At 37.7% G+C, this 20,159-nt stretch overlaps 1 protein-coding gene across 1 annotated transcript; it reads left to right on the forward strand.

Moving 5' to 3' along the window:
* The first annotated feature begins 4,838 nt into the window (after positions 1-4,838).
* On the forward strand, positions 4,839-5,558 carry LOC126705746 (secreted RxLR effector protein 161-like). Its single transcript, XM_050405270.1, has one exon. The coding sequence runs from the start codon at positions 4,839-4,841 to the stop codon at positions 5,556-5,558; it is 720 nt and encodes a 239-aa protein (XP_050261227.1).
* Positions 5,559-20,159: the final 14,601 nt, after the last annotated feature.

The raw sequence follows: 20,159 nt of genomic DNA on the forward strand, positions 1-20,159 counted from the left end.
ATTAAAGAGTAAAAAAACTTAAAACAAAAAACTAAATTGCATCAGCTCAATATAAAGTTCTAAAGAACACTACAATTTATTAACCTAAAGTAGAGATGTAAGAAAATTAAAAAAAAAAAAAACCACCAAAAAATTGAGAGAGAGAAAGAGAGAGAGAGATAACCTTTTTTTTATGAGGTAAAAGTATGTAAAGAGTGGAAGAGAGAATGACAAATTTATAGTAAGAGAGCATGGACGGAGCCATGTTTGGACTTGGGGGGCAATGGCCCCCACAATTTTTTTTTTAAATATATTATTATATATATGGGTACTTATTTTAGCAATTTTGTTTTATAAAATTTCATTTTACCTCTTTAAAAATATCATTGATTCTTTTAAAAGTATTGTTATATTCACAAATTTTTCTACAATATTTTTACAAACTGTTATGGTAGCAAATTCTTATTGGTTTGCATTTGGGCCCACCACTTACATTATTTTTTTACTAATAATAACCACTCATCACATTAGTAATTTGTAAAAAAGTTTGTAATTTTAGCATTTTGTTCATTTTAAAGACCAAATCTAAAACAAAATATACAAGCCCAAAAAAATTAGTCATACAACAAAATTACCAATAGTAAAACTAAAAAAAAATTAAACCTAGTCAACCAATTTTACCTAAAATAAAAAATCTGACCCTTTAAAAATTTTTAAACAACCAGCAACTAAGCAGCTAAGTAGCAACAAAGTTGGAGACCGAAGTCACTGCACACAACCAGTAACAAAGCCACCTCCCTAACTCTAAATTCTGGCTCCGTTCCTATAAGAGGGTGTGAATAAGAAAAGGCCAAAAAAAAAAAAAAGGAAGATGAAGGGAAATGTTGGAGAAAGTGTAAATATTAAAAAAAAAAAGTAAATGTTAAAAAAATTATAGAAAAATTGAAAAGAAAAATGATAATAACGTGGATGTTAATGTGTCTCAACTAGAACGTAACAATAATAAATGCTACACTTCAACTTTTAGATATATATCGACATAAGGAGGGAAAAGAAACGAATCAAAAAGAGGGTTAATTATATTCAGCAAAAAAAGAAGAGAAGAGGGTTAAATATAGGAAAACCTTAATTTGTACCTTATGATAAAATAGAACAAAAACATAATTGATGATCCTCTTCAAGGCTCAAGCACAACAACACATTTTGCAAGTACCATTCCTCTTGGTCTTTGGTTGTTTTTTTCCCGAAAAATAAATTCCATACGTAATAATATGAGACTTTGGAAACAATTCCAACGTAAAAAATCAAATTTTGTTGATTGGGTTTGTAGCAAAATAATCTAATCAAAGAAAGTTACTATTAGGTTCTAAGTACTTAGGAACTAATGTATTAGAACTCTAATTTGTATTGTTGGCAAACCATGATCAAAACAGGTTTCTAGTCTTGTTTTAGTCTTGCTCAAAGTATGTGTTTTATGTAAAATTGGAATCGAGCTACTGCAAAATTCATTGTGCAATTCGGTCTAGCTCGATCGATCGAGAATTAGACTTGACCGATTGAATGTCGGGCAAAATGTTTTTTCTACAGAATTTCCAACTCAGCCCTAAGCCCATATGACATGTAGGGTTTTATGTTTTGCCCTAGGTATAAAAGGGAAACCCTAACCACATTTTTGTGTTGCTCATTTTGCTGTGTGTGTGAATCTCTTGTGAGATCTGAGAGGTGGTTGTCTTCACACATGCTTAGGATTATCAAGAAAGAGATTTCATTGAGAACTTGATGATCATTCAGTTGCTGCAATAAAAGCTTAAAGATATACAAGCAGGAATGCTTGTACTTGCTGGAGAATCCAAGAAAGAAGGAGTCTGTGGTTTCGGAGCTGTCATGTGGTCGTATAAATAAGTTTTCTATTAGTGGGTAGCAATAGGATGTTAGTAGTTTAAGTTGCTATTGTAAAATTTCGATTTTTTCATAGTGGATTCAAGTTTACCTTGAGGATAGCTAGGTTAAATCCTCCCCAGGTTTTTACCGGTGTGGTTTCCTAGGTCATCATATCTTTGTGTTCTTTATATTTCACGCTTTACATTGATATGATTATATGATTGTATTAACCTAGATTTGAAATTTGGATTAAGTAATCACTTGGCTAATTAGCTAGGTTAATCCAATTATGTTTTAAGAGGTCTAAAAACGTAGAAGTGGTATCAGAGCAAGTAGCTCTCTTGTTGTAGATCTTTTGATCTCTGAGCTGATTCTTGACCCCTGTTGTCATGGATTCTTAGAAAATATTTTTGCTTATATGTCAACTTGCCTACTTGTTGTTTTTGTCTCTTGTTGCTTTTGCTAAATCTTTCCTTGAGCATCTTGATCTAATCACATGTGATGATAATTTTTTGTGTTATACTGCTTTAACCTTCTTAAAGGCACGTGATTCTTGTCTTTGGTATTTGGATAGTGGTTGTTCCAAGCATATGACAAGAAACAAAGGTTTATTCAAGACACTCTTTGAAGGAAAGATTGGGACAGTCACTTTTGGAGATGGAAGCAAATCTGTGATCAGAGGCATTTAAACTATGGACATTCCAGGGTTGCTAGTCTTTGAAGATGTTTGGTATGTTAATGGATTGAAGGCCAACTTACTCAATATCATTCAGATTTGTGACAATGGACTGAATGTTCTCTTCACTAAGTATGAATGTGAGATACTTGATGGAGGAGGTGACTGTATGTGTGTTGGTGTAAGGACAACTGACAACTATTATAGTATAATACCAAGTATAAGCAACAATTGTTTTAGTGCAAAGATCGATCAAGTTGACTTGTGGCATCAACAGTTGGGACATGCAAGTCATAAGCAATTAGAAAGGATTTCCAAGTGTGATGCAGTTATTGGTTTACCTAAGTTTGAGAAAATAGATAAGTGCATCTGTGGACCATGTTAGATAGGTAAATAAGTGAAATCCAAACATCCGTCTGTAGCTAGTGTTCAAACTTCAAGACCTCTAGAGTTATTGCACATTGATCTTATGGGTCCTGCCAGAGTTCAAAGTTTAGGTGGAAAGAAGTATATTCTAGTTGTTGTGGATGACTTTAGTAGATATACTTGGGTCGTGCTTTCGAAAGATAAAGTTGAGGCTCCTGAGAAGATGATACATCTGTGCAAGAAATTGTAAGTTGAGAAAGATACTGTGATAGCCAGAATCAGAAGCGATCATGGAAGAGAATTTGAGAATACCAAGCTGGCTACCTTCTGCAATGATCAAGGCACACATCAAGAGTTCTCTTCACCCAAGACACCTCAACATAATGGAATAGTGGAATGGAAGAATAGGGTTGTTCAAGAGATGGCACGTGTTATGCTACACAATAAAAAGTTGCCCAAATCCTTCTGGGGAGAAGCAGTTAACACTGCTTGCCATACACTCAACTGGGTGTATTTCAGACCTAATTCCAAGAAAACTTCCTATGAACTCTGGAAAGGAAAGAAGCCTGTTGTCAAATATTTTAAGATATTTGGTAGTGATTGTTACATTCTACGTGATAGAGAGAACCTAGAAAAGTTTGATGCAAAGAGTAACAAGGGATATTTTCTGGGATACTCTTTTACTAGTAGAGCATATAGAGTGTATAATTTGAGAACCAAAACAATCATGGAATCTTTAAATGTTGTGATCAATGATGAAGTATGTTTAGAAGCACATTCAGAAAACATTGCTCTGGTTCAAGATAAGTCTATGGAAGTTGATGACTCACTTCCTGTTGATTATGTGGGGAAGCATAGTGATGAAGAGTTGATGGTGCTAAATGATGCAATTTCTGTGCCATCAAGTTCAGAACCATCCACACTGGTTCATGAGACTCAACAAACACAACATGAGTTTAGTTCTTCATTAGAACAAAAAGGTACCTCCACATCTCTAGTTAAAGGTCCATCCTCTAGAGTAAGGCTAAATCATCCTACCACAAATATATTGGGAAGTTTGAATGATAATATGAGATTAAAATCAAAAGCTTTAAGTGTAATTACTCACTTATGCTATCTGTCCTAATTTGAACCGAAGAAGGTAGATGAAGCATTTCAAGATGCTGATTGGGTTAACTCTATGCATGAAGAACTTCATCAATTTTTTCGGAATGATGTGTGAGAATTAGTTCCTAGACCAAAGGGAGTAAATGTGATTGGAACTAAATGGATTTTTAAGAACAAGTCAGATGAACATGGCACTGTTATCAGGAATAAATCAAGACTTGTTGCTCAAGGTTACACACAAGTGGAAGGGATTGATTTTGATGAGACCTTTGCACCGGTAGCAAGATTGGAATCCATTAGGATACTTTTGACTATAGATAGTCATCTGAATTTCAAGCTGTATCAAATGGATGTCAAGAGTGCTTTCTTAAATGGAATGTTGCAAGAAGAGGTATATGTTGAACAACCGAAGGGTTTTGTTGATCCTCACAAACCGGATGATGTTTATAAGTTGAAGAGAGCCCTCTATGGTTTGAAACAAGCTCCATGGGCTTGGTATGATAGGTTGACTGCATATCTCACTGAGCATGGCTTCAAAAGAGGATTTGTAGATTTGACTCTCTTCATACGAAAGGATAAGGATTACTTTGTGGTAGCTCAAATTTATGTTGATGATATTGTTTTTGGTGCTACTAATGATTCTCTTGCTCAATCTTTTGCAGATGAAATGAAGGCAATGTTTGAAATGAGTATGGTTGGTGAACTAAACTATTTCTTGGGATTGCAGGTGAAGTAAACAGATTCTGGAATCTACATCAACCAAGCAAAGAATGCCAAGAATCTAGTCAAGAGATTTGGACTTGATAATGCTGCACATGCTAAAACACCAATGGCTGCCAATGCAAAATTAACCAATGATCCATCCGGTGAGTCGGTTGATGCTACACTTTACAGAAGCATGATTGGTTGTCTTTTGTATTTAACTGCTAGTTGGCCTAATATTGCTTTTAGTGTTGGTGTTTGTTCTAGATTTCAATCTAATCCTAAGGTTTCTCATCTAAATGTTGTTAAACGTATTATAAAATATGTTGGTGGAACTTGTGATTATGGATTGTTTTATAGCAAAGAGTCAAATCTGTCTTTTGCTGGATTCTCTGATTCTGATTGGGCCAGCAATGCCGATGACAGAAAAAGCACCACTGGTGGGTGTTTTTATGTAGAAGCCAATCTTGTTGCTTGGATGAGTAAAAAACAAAATTATGTATCTTTGTCTACTACAGAGGTAGAATATATTGTCACTGGAAGTTGTTGTTCACAGTTTCTTTGGATGAAAAAGCTTTTGAGTAATTATGAGATAGCCCAAGGCACCATAGTTGTTTATTGTGATAATTCTAGTGCTATAAATATCTCTAAGAACCCTGTTCAGCATTCTAAGACTAAACACATAGAGATTAGATATCACTTTATTAGGGACTTGGTTGAAAGGAAGATTGTGGTCCTTGAGTATATCCCTACTGAACGTCAGAATGCTAACATCTTCACCAAACCTCTTGATAGAAGTAAGTTTGAGACACTTCGTCAAGTAATTGGTGTGATTCGATGTCCCTAGTCTTCCTTGGCTTTCATGGTCCCTGTGCTTCATTGCTCTACTCTTTGTGACCATTGTTCTTTGGTTTTTGTTTTCTTTGTTTCTAGGATTTGCATTGCATTACATTCATGCATTTCATTCTAGGATGTTTTTTATTTTTTTTTATATATACTTTTCAAATAAATAAAATAAAAAAGGAAAAGGAAGCAAATTGTGTTTTTGCATTTATTTTCTTGGCATTGAAAACAAGGTTGGTCAATTTATTTTCACATAACATGTCTTTGTACCTTGTTTAGCTTGGATGAGCTTATTTATTGCACTTTACTAGTTGAAGCTTTGTAGTGCATGTTATGTGGGAAAGATATTTTTAGTTTTTGATCACTTTGTCTTGATCTTGAAGTCATATGTCATTGACTATCAGACTTGAACCTTTAGAGAAAGGCATAAATAACCATCTCACCACTATTCACTAGCCAATCATAAACACCTTAGTGCATATCGTAAGATTTTGTGCTCGAGAAAGTGTAGCATATGCACAAAAAGAAAATAAGGTGTAGCCTCAGTTAAATTGCTTAAAATTGGTATGTACATTATTGGACTTAAAGTTAAATCAATCAAATAAAATTAGTGTGTACATTATCTCGGCTATTTTAATAAGTTTATGCTAAATTAAAATTTGTGTGTACAATATGACGCAAATCAAGAAACTTACATGATTGCAAGCTTATGATCTAGGAAATGTGGGAGTTATATGATGTAACTCTTTAGGTGATAGTCTCTTTCAAACACTATGTGATGAATTTTGTAGACTTTGTGTTTGATTTCTATTCACATATCACCTCACATGTATCTCAAGTTTTTGCTAGTTGCACACACTACCCAAGTTACTCTTTGCTAAATTTTGTACATGTTATTGTGTGTGTTTCTGGTTTGACCAACCAAGTTTGAAAATTCCTTGAGTTTTATGCAAAACACATTTGATGGTTGAGATTTTAAGAGACTGGATTGAAAATCTTAATTTTGGGAAAACTGGGTTCAAAACATGTGTTTTTGAAAAGCATTTCATCTCATACTCATGCATGTGATTCATAAAATTCAATGCTTTGAGAAGTTTCTACATTATTATGCTTTGTTTTTCAAAAAAACTGTTTTTTCCAGAATTTCGATTGATCGAAATTGTGATTAAAAAATGTTTGTGAGTCTCTATCTGTTTTGATCGGTGCTCGATTGGTGTTGGATCAATCGAAGCATTTTGGACCGATCAAATCTGTTTTTCGATCGATCAAAAATCGTGTAGAGAATTTTTTAAAAACTAATTTTCACGTGTTCAAACTCACTTTTTCAAAAGTTTTTCAACTTTTTCTCTCTCTATACGACTCGGTCAAGGCTCCAATCCAATTTTTGTTCGTTTTCTTCCATTATTTTTGCAAGGTTTTTCTCTCCCAAGGATGGTAAGACCTTTATACCCTTCTGAAAGTTCAAAAACGTGTACAAAAACAGTTTTGAACGTTTAGACCCCCAAAAACCAATTTAATCAACACAAGCAATATGTTAAACAACTAGTGTGCAGAAACTTAACATATGCTATAACATGGAATTGATTAAACAACTATCTAAGCCACAACAAAATAAACCACAGCAGATAATGTAAAGGCAGAGATAGAGAGGAAGGAAGATGCAAACACAGCGATAACACCAGATATGTTATCGAAGAGGAAACCGAAGACCTCGGCGAAAAACCTCTCCGCCGCCCTCCAAGCGGTAATCAATCCACTAGAAAATACAGTTGGGATACAAGGACAGCAATAGACCCTCCAAGCCTAATCTACCCAATGCACCTAAGCCCTCCAAGCTTCTTGCTCCAACGAGGTTGCGCCGAACCTTTTTCTTTTCTAGCTTTCCGGATTCCGCTACTACACCGTAGCATCAACCAATGAATATTGGCTCCTTCCTAACTGCTTCCCAGAACTCCAAACGTCTGTCTCACAGAGATGATAATGGTGAGAACCTGGTTTGGTATAATGGCCTCTCAAGGATTTGACAATGGAGAGGAAGAGAGTGAGGGAATTTGATGAGACTCTAAGGTAGAGATTGTGGGTGAAACAATCTGGTTTTTCTTTAGGGTTTCTCTCTCAAAATTCTCTCTGGAAGCTCTCTTTCAATCGTGGGTTAAAAGGGTATTTATACTGAAGTGGAGTGGAATGCGAAACGTCAGGTTTTTCCAAAACAGGGGTGGCTCGCGGCTTGACCTCGCGACTTGACTGAGTCGCGAGTTCCAGTCGCGAGTTAACCGTATGGCCAGTTGTCCTGTTTTGTCCTGTAGTGCTCCAGCTAGCATGACTGTTCATCTTCCAGCATGCTTGGCACGTGTGCATCTTCTGGCGGGTTGAAGCCGCGAGTCCAGCTGCGAGTCCCAGCCGCGACACTCTGTTTTCTTGCACACTCTTGAGCAATCTTCACACTAACTCACTCACTACCCTTACAACAATCCCACCTAAATACAGGGTTACTAAATGCTGAATTACAAGCAAATTTGGCACGGAATAAAGCCAATTAGATGGTTGAATAAATTCAACCTTACAATCTCCCTCTTTGGCTATTCCGTGACAAAACCCTAAAACAGACTCTAGACTTAACATGTGAGTTGGGAACAGTTGATCAAAACTCACTCACACCTAACTCTAGAAGCTGTGAAGCACTTGAATCATATGAACATAATACTCCTGAAACACAACAATACACCATGATCATTGTAAGCAGAAAATTATAAATGCATATGAAACAGGCAATATGAGATCAAGCAAAGATGGAGTTAATAAACAAACCATGGCTTGATCAACCAAGTGAACACCACAAGGTAGTGATCACATTGCTCATTCACACTTGGAATGAACACAAGGACATACAAGTTAACAAGCACAAGGCAAGACACTTGTATGCACAACACTCAACCAATGCATAGCACACAAGGCATATGCATCTAGGAACAATCCTACAAGGGCACAAGAGTGACAGTACTTCAATCACAATGCAGAACATTTAGATTAAAGTACTGATTTCAACATAGCATAAAGGCTGCACTTAAGCATGGTACATACCACAAGGCCTACAAACTATGCATAAAACATAAACCCTGAAAGCTTACATAAGCATATGGGTACAAACCAACAAATAACTGAATAACATCATCAAACATATATTAAAGTTTAAACCAAGAGTATATGAAAAGAGTTAGAAACAGTTATACACCAAAACACAGTGTATCAAAACCAAAAGAACCATAAGTTTAGAAGATAAGACGAAAAACAAAACAAAAGTATGTGTGTGTGTGTACTCCCCCTATCACTATGCACACTTCCCTTTGAACTTTTCTCCCCCTTACTAAATGCTCTCCCCCTTTTTGTCACGAATAGCTAAAGACTCTCGTCCAACTTTCGTTGAATCTCATCTAGCTGATTCTCCATAGTCTCGAGGCGCATTTGGACATGGTTGTTTGTGGAGTAGAGAAGTGCCACAAGCTCATCAACGCGTTTCTGAATATGCTCAAGAACACTGCCAACTCTGTCAGTATGAGAAGCAGTTTGTGCTTGCGGAATACCAGCCGGTGAAGCTTCAGGAATATCACGAGATGCAGATGTGGTATGTGCAGGTGTCTCTGAGTCAGGAGCAAATGAAGGAACCGGAGAGATGTGAGCACTTCTTGGTGATTTGGAGGAGTGACTTCTGCTCGCTTGAAGAGTGAACAAAGAAATGGGACGTTGACGAGTCAACATTTTACCATCTGCAGGAGGAGTAATGCCAGCACTAAGGATGAGTTTCATGACGAGACTGCAAAATGGAATGATTCCTCGAGCTGTAGATCGACATGCGGTCTTCCTCAAGTTGTAGTAGATGTGAGCACAGATATCAATGGGGGCTCCGGTAATGAGATCACACAGAAATATAGCTCTCCCAAGATTGATGAATGTAGTGTTGGACAGTGGGTAGAGATTGGTGAACATGATCAATTTCAGTGTGGTCAACTCAGGTGCAAACTTTGCGGTGCTGATGGAAGTTCCTGCACTAGACACCTCATGATCGTGTCCTAGGATTTGTAGAATTTCCCCAACCTCTGGATTTCGTTCATCATAGGGAGTTAAATTCACATTCTGAGGTCTGGTGATGCTGAGAAGATCTGCGATGGAGTCTGGGGTAACACTAAACTCTGTTCCTCTGACCCAGAAAACGAGGACAGGTCCAAGATCAGATGCATTGGAGAAGCATTCTTTGACCAGCTCATCCATTGGATCATCAAAGTTTCCGAACAAGTTTGCCCAGTCTCGTTTCTCAAAGATTCGAGGGATGAATGTAGTCCCTAAGGTGTTGAACTCTACTACCCGCTCCACTATAGTTGTTGACTTGTCAAACACATTTGAGTAGGCGTGTGAGTTCAGGGGAACTCTGAATCTATCCTCATTGGGATCTTGAGATGCTTGAGATGATAGACGAGTCCTTTTAGCAACTGGGGATGCTGATTCGTCAGCAACAATGTCTTTACCCCTGGAAGATCGACGAGACATCTGCAAGAGAACAGACCAACAGAAAAGAACCAAGCAACAATACCCCACAAAAGATTGTCAACAAGATTCAGTAAAACCAATATTTCAATGTAGAAACCCAGACCAAAAAAAAAACAGACCCAACCAAACCTTCCAACAATACACAGAAACACAAACTAATCCGTGCATCAAATTTGGTAAAAGTGCACCAAGAAGAAGAAATACATCACAACTGTCAATGAGACAGGTTAACATGACCATGATATGCAATAGGAAACAGCATTTGAATCATTTTGAACAGATAACATAAAACACTCCATCAGAGACATGAGCATGGGGAAAATATTGCAATCATGAAGAAACCAAACATCCACACATCAATATTCAGGCAAGAGTAATGAGTAAGTCACATGAACACCAAACCCATTTCAGAAAAGATTCTCAGAGTCAATAATCAGCAAAAAAATCAGAACAATGAAAAACACATTGACTGCTCAGCATGAAAACAGGTTAGAACAATATCAAAACAGGATACTCCATACCCATTACACATAGAGATAAGAATAACGAACACAATACCAGTCCAAACAGTAACAGAAATATGCAGGAAAAAGAAACTGAGATTTGAGAAAGCAAAACCCATACCTTTTCTTGATGATTTGGAGAAGAAACGAAGCACCAAAAGGGTTTGAAAAATGGATTCACGACGAGTTTTGGGAGAAAACAGCAGTTTTAAGAGACGATGAACAGTTACAAAAGTTCGAGGGAAAACTGAAAGAGGTTTAAAAACTGCTCCTGTTTCTGCAAAACACGCGATTTTCGCGACTGGTTCAAGTCGCCACACAGTCGCCAGCTCAAGCCGCCAAAACACTCAAGAGGAAAATTTTGAAAAATTTTTCTAAGTGTTTTTCGCGACTGGAAGGTCTACCCGCGAGTGAGTCGCGAGCTGAGCCGCGAAAATCTCTGAGTGAATCTCGCGACTGGACCTTCCACTCGCGAACAAGTCGCCAAAACTGACCAGCGAAGATGCGACTGAAGCTCGCGACTTGACATACCCGCGACTGAGCCGCCAAAACAGGGCAAAACTGTATTTTTGAAATTATCAGATTTTTCCAGCAAAACACTTTCCAAAAACACCTAAAACACTCAAAAATCTTTTTGTGCTTGAATTAACAAAGATTGAGCATGTGAAAACACATTTTATCAAGTACAATCACACAAATGAATATGACATTTATCGAACATAAACTTGTGTGTTGTGTGTGGATATCAACAATGAGATAGTCCTTTGTCTAATGTAAAGCTTCAATGATCAATTCAACCAAGGCATACACAATTAGCACTAGATCATGTGACCAATCTCAATTATAGAAATATGAATATATGACTTCCCACACAACTTGATAACATAACTTGGAGCCTTTCATTTGACTCCACTTTCAGCCATAACATTTGATCTTTTGAGGCAATCATCTCTCATTGTGAGAGGGATAGACAACACTTTTCTTTGAAGAACAGGCCTTTGGCCTTTTTGAAAGAAATTTCACGTTTGATATAAGGTCGCTTACCCTTTTTCCTAGTCAAATACTAGAATGTGCGACAGGCTTTTGCAGCTCAATATCTCTTTTCATTTGGAGATTTACATTTAGTGAGCTCTTTTTAGCAAAACAAAAAAAATAAAAAATGGGAAGAGATATAGACACAAGACTATGCATGTTTCAAGATCAACATAACCATTCACTAATCATTCATGACAAGTTTGAAGATCTATTTACAACAATCACATAGATTTCAAGATTTTTCCCATAGTGATATGAGTGCATGAAGACAAGCAATGCTCGACAATGCACGAAGCCATTAGCACAAAGGTACACGGCAAAACGAGTTTTAAGACAAAACTCAACAAAGTCAAACAAGCCTTTATGATTTTCAAATTTTTATGTAATTTTTGGATTTTTGACTCAAGAAACAAAAAGATTGATAAAACACAATTAAGAAATATTCACAAACAAACAACCAAAAACAAAAACAACAAGCATACCAAACAAACATAGTCACAAAGCATAGGAAGTATTAATGCATGGACATGTTGTAATGCTTATGCATGAGTACCCCTTTTCACCCACACGTCACTTGCGTTTGGGGTGATTTCCTTAAAGGATTGGGTACGGGAGTTAGGGCTTTCAAACCTTCGTGAGAAGCTTTCCAAGCAGTTGGTGAATGCACCAATCATCTTCATCACGTCCATCATTCCGGGATCTCCATTTTGCTCTCTAGGTTGATCCCCTGCCCAAGTTCTCCTATCAATTCTTGGTCCTCCTGACCTTTGAGGAGTAGCACTGTTCTTTGCTCTCAGCTTTTGGCAATTTGGTCGAGTGTGCCCTTGAAGTCCGCAGTAATGGCACACATACATTCCTCTAGGACCTCTTTGTGGTCGAGGACGTGACTTGGCACGAGAGTCAGACCTGCCCACATACTGATTACGATGATTCAGCATCCGTTGGTCCACCACATCCTTCTTCTCCTCCACCTTGAGCTTCACACCAGTAGAGTCAGCTACAACTGGATCTTTGGCTTTGACAAACTTCACTTCTTTGGTGACAGTTCCAGTTGAACTACTTCCTCCGCTATATCCCAGTCCGGATTTGTCTGAACAGCTCTTCTGAGATGATATAACATCATCTAACTTCTTGGTGGTGACCCTCTCTATTTTTGCATTTGCTTGAACCACCTCACTTTCAAGAAATCTCACTTTAGTGTAAGCTTCGGACAGCTCACCGTTCAGAGTTTCAATCTCGCATTTGGCCTCCCTATACCGGATTAGGAGACTTTTGTAGTCCTCCTCGGCCTTCTTCATCTTTCTCACAGCAGCCTTGGCCACCCTTGTGTATTCACCAGATTTCTCCAAAAGTGAGTTGTAATTTTCTTGAAGAGTAGCTGTGCTTTCTTCTTCTTCAGCTTCCGATTCTTCAACAATTCCTAGTGAGTCATTCTCACTATGTTCTCCAAGGTCTTGAACAAGCAAATTCAATTCATCCGAAGACTCAACATGAGCAATAGTCATGAAAGCTGAATAGTTCCCTTCTCCATCACAGCTCTCTTCAGATTCTGAGTCGGATGAGTCTGAATCACTCAAGGTCGTGGCATACACCTTGCCTTTTGATTTCAAATAATTAGGACATTCCTTCTTGAAGTGTCCATGCCCGTTGCATTCAAAACAAGTAACACCTTGTGTGGATTGGGATTCTTTTCCATCTTTCCTTTTGAAATCCCTCTTCTCCCTTCCAGAATTTTGGAAATTTCTCTTATCATCAAATTTCCCATTGTTTTTGAATTTCAAAAACTTCTTGAAATTTTTAACAAGATAGGCTACATCCTTGTCCACCATGTCTTCTCCCGACGAGCCTTGATCTTCCACCTTCTCATTAGTGGTCTTTAGAGCAAGGGATTTTCCCTTCCGTTGATTTGGCAGCGACATCTCATAGGTCTGTAGAGAACCAACCAGCTCCTGCACCTTGATGTCGTCAAGATCCTTGCTCTCTTCAATGGCTGTCACTTTAGCACGGAAGCTTTCCGGCAATGATCGAAGGATCTTCCTTACAATCTTAGAGTCCTCCATCTTCTCCCCCAAGTTAAACTTACTAACAACCACTTCATTTAACTTCCCATAGAACGAGTCGAAAGACTCATCCTCACTCATCTTGAGCTCCTCAAACCGAGTGGTCAGCATTTGTAACTTGGTATCTTTCACCTTCTTCGTGCCTTCATAAGTTGTTTCCAGAATCTCCCATGCATCTTTGGCAATAGTAATGTGAGAAATCCTGTAGAATTCATCTGGAGACACACCACAGAAAATAGCATTTAGTGCTTTACTGTTAGCATTAGATGCAGCAAGTGCTGCCTTATCCCATGTGGATTTGGCTGCTTCAGGTTTGGTCCAACCCATCTCAACAGCATCCCACACGGATTCATCAATAGAGCATAAAAAGGCTCTCATACGAACCTTCCAAAATGCATAATTACTTCCATCAAAATATGGAGGTGCATTGAGGGATTGAGACCTATCCATCTCAAAAAGAAAGGGAGTCAAGGATCACACAATGGTAATGAAACCAAACAGATGTGTACCCGCTCTGATACCAATTGAAAGTTCAAAAACGTGTACAAAAACACTTTTGAACGTTTAGACCCCCAAAAACCAATTTAATCAACACAAGCAATATGTTAAACAACTAGTGTGCGGAAACTTAACATATGCTATAACATGGAATTGATTAAACAACTATCTAAGCCACAACAAAATAAACCACAGCAGATAATGTAAAGGCAGAGATAGAGAGGAAGGAAGATGCAAACACAGCGATAACACCAGATATGTTATCGAAGAGGAAACCGAAGACCTCGGCGAAAAACCTCTCCGCCGCCCTCCAAGCGGTAATCAATCCACTAGAAAATACAGTTGGGATACAAGGACAGCAATAGACCCTCCAAGCCTAATCTACCCAATGCACCTAAGCCCTCCAAGCTTCTTGCTCCAACGAGGTTGCGCCAAACCTTTTTCTTTTCTAGCTTTCCGGATTCCGCTACTACACCGTAGCATCAACCAATGAATATTGGCTCCTTCCTAACTGCTTCCCAGAACTCCAAACGTCTGTCTCACAGAGATGATAATGGTGAGAACCTGGTTTGGTATAATGGCCTCTCAAGGATTTGACAATGGAGAGGAAGAGAGTGAAGGAATTTGATGAGACTCTAAGGTAGAGATTGTGGGTGAAACAATCTGGTTTTTCTTTAGGGTTTCTCTCTCAAAATTCTCTCTGGAAGCTCTCTTTCAATCGTGGGTTAAAAGGGTATTTATACTGAAGTGGAGTGGAATGCGAAACGTCAGGTTTTTCCAAAACAGGGGTGGCTCGCGGCTTGACCTCGCGACTTGACTGAGTCGCGAGTTCCAGTCGCGAGTTAACCGTATGGCCAGTTGTCCTGTTTTGTCCTGTAATGCTCCAGCTAGCATGACTGTTCATCTTCCAGCATGCTTGGCACGTGTGCATCTTCTGGCGGGTTGAAGCCGCGAGTCCAGCTGCGAGTCCCAGCCGCGACACTCTGTTTTCTTGCACACTCTTGAGCAATCTTCACACTAACTCACTTACTACCCTTACAACAATCCCACCTAAATACAGGGTTACTAAATGCTGAATTACAAGCAAATTTGGCACGGAATAAAGCCAATTAGATGGTTGAATAAATTCAACCTTACACCTTCCTTTTGCATTTATTTTCACTTTTCATGCATCAAATCATGCATTATTTGGGAAATTTCGAACCTATGAAATTTTGGGGGTTTTTGATGAATTAAGCCTTTTCTTTCACAATTGATCAATGGGTTTTTGTTGGGGGATGTTATAAACATGACCTTTGGTGTTTAATTTGATCAATTTGTTGTATTGTGAGAAATTGAAATTTCTAGGGCTTGAAACTACCCGATTTGGGGATTTTGTTCAAATTGAGTTTAATTGATGAAATTGGCTTGTTGGATTGATTAATTTGATCATTATAAACTGATTTCTAACTTGTGTGATGATCAATTGGTCAATTTAGTACAAATTAAACAAGTGGTTTTTCAAAATTTTGGGGTTTTTGGTATAAACTCTTTGCTCAAGCCAATTTTGTGATTCTAAACTTAAATTGAACTTGTTATCACTACATTAAAGCATGCATCATGACGTATTTCTATTCATGCATCATATAAATTGTTATTTCTATATTTTTTTGTGCTAACTTGCAGTCTGCCCTTAGTATTTTTTTGTTGTTTTTGTTCTTTCTCTTGTGTCTTTGTCCTTACCCTAGCACCATGCCTAGGAAGACTAGTGCCCATAGGACATCTTCCTCTTCTTCTACTCCTTCCTCTGTGGGCACTTTGTTTTGGAGTGAGAAAAGCCAGGAGTTGTATGAGACACTAAACCTTAAGAGAAAAATTTGGACTGAGTGCAAGGTTTTGTTAGATGAGCTTGATCCTACCATTAGGGCAAACTTTGAGCATCAAGGCTCGTTACCACTTTTGGATATTGATTATCCTCCTCCTGCTACCTTGATTAGAGAGTTCTACTCGAACCTCTCTATCCACGTTTATGATTCCAACACTTTAGTCAAGAATTGGATACGAGGTGTAGAGTTCACCATTACTGCTCGTGTAGTGGCTGATGCTCTTGGGGTACCCGTGGTCCCAAACCCTGTTTATCCTTATGATAAGTCTCCTTCCCTAGACGACATCATGTCTTACATCACTGGTACTTCTATCCGGTGGGGTTCTGATCCTCAAATCACTTTTGCTGAGCTTACTGAGACTACCTATCTTTTCATTAGGATAGCGTGTCATTCCTTATGGCCTATCTCTCATCTGCACACCATTCCTTTGAAGCGATGTGCATTTTTGTATGCTCTTGTTACGGATGCTCCTATTAGTTTTCCTCATCTGTTTCTTCGTTCTTTGAACGAAGTTCATAGGAGTTCCTCTACTGCTCATGCTCTTTTTCATCCTATTTTCATTCATAGGATTTTGTTGTTTTTAGGTTTAGATGACTTCCCCACTTCTGAGCCTGTATACATTATTGCTCCCATAGGTGCCACTTTTCTAAGGCAAAGGGCTACTCAGATGAGAGAGAGCTCTAAACGCCCTCGAGTTGACCTTTCTGGTACAGCACCCCCTCTTTCTTCTACAAGTACTACTTTTGGTGAGGCATCTGCTGATCCTGTTGCTGTTCCTCCACCACCTACTTCGGATGACTTTGACATTCGTCGTACATTGGAGACTGTCATGACTGTTCAAGCGGCTCATGGTCAGATTTTGGTGGACGTGCTTGATGAGCTCTGTGCTTTGCGAGCAGATTTGGCGCATCTTTGACGTTCGCCTTCGCCACCTCCTTTTGATGATGGATTCTGTTTGCCCTTTGGCATTCCATCACAAAAAGGGAGAGTACTTTTGGACACTTGTAGAGGATTTTTTGTAGTTAGGGGGAGAGTTTTTGTTTGTTAGAGCTTGTGGAGTTTAGATTGTATCTAGGTGCTTCACTGTGTATGTATCTTTTTGGCTCTTGATGTATTGTTTTTGGGCTATTTATGTTAGGGGGAGATACATTGTTACTTATGTTTCTTGTTTCACTGCTCATTGATTTATATTTATGAGTTATTCATGATATATGTCTTTGTTTTGTGTTTTGTGAAGTCAAGAATTTATTTTTGTTTTACTTGTATTTTCCACACATGCGTTTATGCGTTTGTTGAAGTATTTCAAGTAATATACAGGTTGATTCAGTCTTGCTGCTTTCTACACTTGCAACTGATGGATAGTAGTTAGGTTGGATTATTTTGGAATGAGCATTGTTTTTGTAAAGGGTTTTTTCTTGTAACTTTGAGCATTGTGTTTGTGTTTTGTCACGGATTGCCAAAGGGGGTGTTTGTTAGGTTCTAAGTACTTAGGAACTAATGTATTAGAACTCTAATTTGTATTGTTGGCAAACCATGATCAAAATAGGTTTTATCCTTGTTTTAGTCTTGCTCAAAGTATGTGTTTTATGTAAAGTTGGAATCGAGCTATTGCAGAATTTATTGTGCAATTCGGTCTAGCTCAATCGATCGAGAATTAGACTCGACCGATCGAAAGTAGGGCAGAATGTTTTTTCTGCAGAATTTCCAACTCAGCCCTAAGCCTATATGATGTGTAGGGTTTTATGTTTTGCCCTAGGTATAAAAGGGAAACCCTAGCCATGTTTTTGTGTTGCTCATTTTGTTGTGTGTGTGAATCTCTTGTGAGATCTGAGAGGTGGTTGCCTTCACACATGTTTAGGATTATCAAGAAGGAGATTTCATTGAGAGCTTGATGATCATTCAGTTGCTGCAATAAAAGCTTAAAGATATACAAGCACAAGTGCTTGTACTTGCTGGAGAATCCAAGAAAGAAGGAGTCCGTGATCTCGGAGCTGTCACGTGGTCGTGTCAGTAAGTTTTCTACTGGTGGGTAGCAATAGGATGTTAGTGGTCTAAGTCGCTATTGTAAAACTTCGATTCTTTCATAGTGGATTCAAGTTTACCTTGAGGATACCTAGGTTAAATCCTCCCTAGGTTTTTATTGGTGTGGTTTCCTAGGTCATCATATCTTTGTGTTCTTTATATTCCACACTTTACATTGATATGATTATATGATTGTATTAACCTAGATCTGAAATTTGGACTAAGTAATCACTTGACTAATTAACTAGGTTAATCCAATTGTGTTTTAAGGGTCTAAAAACGTACAGTTACATTATAGTCACACATTTTTAAAAAATATTTAAGCTAACTACGATACAATTAATTTTTTTTTTTTTTTTTTAAGTACAACTATGCTTTTCCAGCCGACTTGTTTGTTAGCAAAATAATTTAATCAAAGGAAGTTACATTATATTCACACATGTACATTTTATATTTCTCCATGTTTTGTTAGAATTTGTTTATTTTTTCCTGATGAAGCCATGTTTTGTTATATTCAATTTCACATTATGGGTGGAGAAAATGACAATCTAAATTGATATGAATTGTTAACAAGTCAAAATGAATATGACATTTGCGATGATTGGGACGTTGCCGATATGTGCAATGAGAATAGAATAACAAAAATGGACTATACTTTGGGAACAAGGATTTATTGGATATGTGGATTTGAAGTGGCAACTAAAAAATTGATAAGAACTAGTTTTTTTTTTTTTTTTTTTGGATTTAGATGCCATCCCAGTGGTTTACACTTAACATTTGAAGCTATTATGTGGTTTATATTATATATGTGGTGACCCTCACCTCCATGTATTAATGTTTTGCTATATGAGATATTTTAACTCCCTTATGGTTTTGTTTTGTAACACATTTTCCTAACAATAAAGGAATTTTGATAATGTGGTACTGGTAAGTACTAAATAACACCCATTGGAAAAATAAAAAATAAAAGAAAATCATTTTTATATTTTAAAACTTTGCTTTGTAAATATATACAAACTCAGGATCTGTTTAGATACCACTTATTGTTGAAAACTAAAAACTGAAAACTGAAAACACTATAGCAAAATAATTTTTAAATATGTGAATAGTGCCATGAGATCCAGTTTTAAAGAAAAATTTGCTAAAATCCATACTTGTGGGTCCCGTGACAGTGCACAAGACCCACTGTTTAAAACACAAACGCAAACATAGCCGTTTTCAGCGCAATCCAAACTAACACTCAAATGCATGGTTTTGAAACCCGGATCGGACAATACGGTCTGACCGGGTTAGCCGGAAACTACTCCTTAAAATGGTTCTTTAAACGTAAAAAACCAAAAATTATATTTTTGCTGTGAACCTCTCGAACCATGGTCAAACCGCACGGTTTTCTGAACCAGACACGAGTTTTCTGGTTTCTTCCTTAAAAAATTTCTTCGTGAAGAGTAGTTTCAGGTTGGCCGAATATGTTCTTTAGGGAAGAAAGAGAGAGATGGGAATAGAAAGAGGGAGAGTGAGTAAAGGATGAAGTTGTGAAAGAGAGTCCTACCTTCAGATCTGTTATAATTTGCTTGAGAACTGAGGTAGACCAAAGATGGGAGACTGAGAAGTAGGGAGAGAAAGACACAAAATTTCAAATATGAGAAGGAGGTGTTGGAAAGAAAAGTAAAAGTGTAGAAGAAGTTATCAGATTACTTGGGAAATGTGGATTCAGATCAGGTGCAATACCTAGGGTATTGCACCTAATGCAATTGTAATCCATGGCTATGTCAAAGTTTGGATGAGTGCAAAGATAAGAACAAGAAGAAGAAGGCAGGTGCAAGCAAGAAGAAGACAGATGCAAGCATTGAAGTGAAGAGTTAGTTCAGGCAGAGAGGCAAAGGAATGGAACAGAGTGTTGGAAGATTAGCTTGCTATACGACTAACTTGAATTAATGAGTTCTAGTATACGACTTGTAGTTCAGTTTTAAGTTAATTAGAAGATGTATATAGGGACACGTGTAATACTGGGATTAGTTGAATTGGGTGTTAGAGTAGGATCCGTATAATGTGGAGTTAGTTAGAGTTAGTTATTTTGCTT

Source organism: Quercus robur, chromosome 1 (assembly GCF_932294415.1).
Source record: "Quercus robur chromosome 1, dhQueRobu3.1, whole genome shotgun sequence".
NCBI lineage: Eukaryota > Viridiplantae > Streptophyta > Magnoliopsida > Fagales > Fagaceae > Quercus > Quercus robur.

Bases quoted from the DNA above. Each gene is read 5' to 3' on its own strand.
- LOC126705746 (XM_050405270.1), top strand. From the start codon at position 4,839: ATGGCTGCCAATGCAAAATTAACCAATGATCCATCCGGTGAGTCGGTT.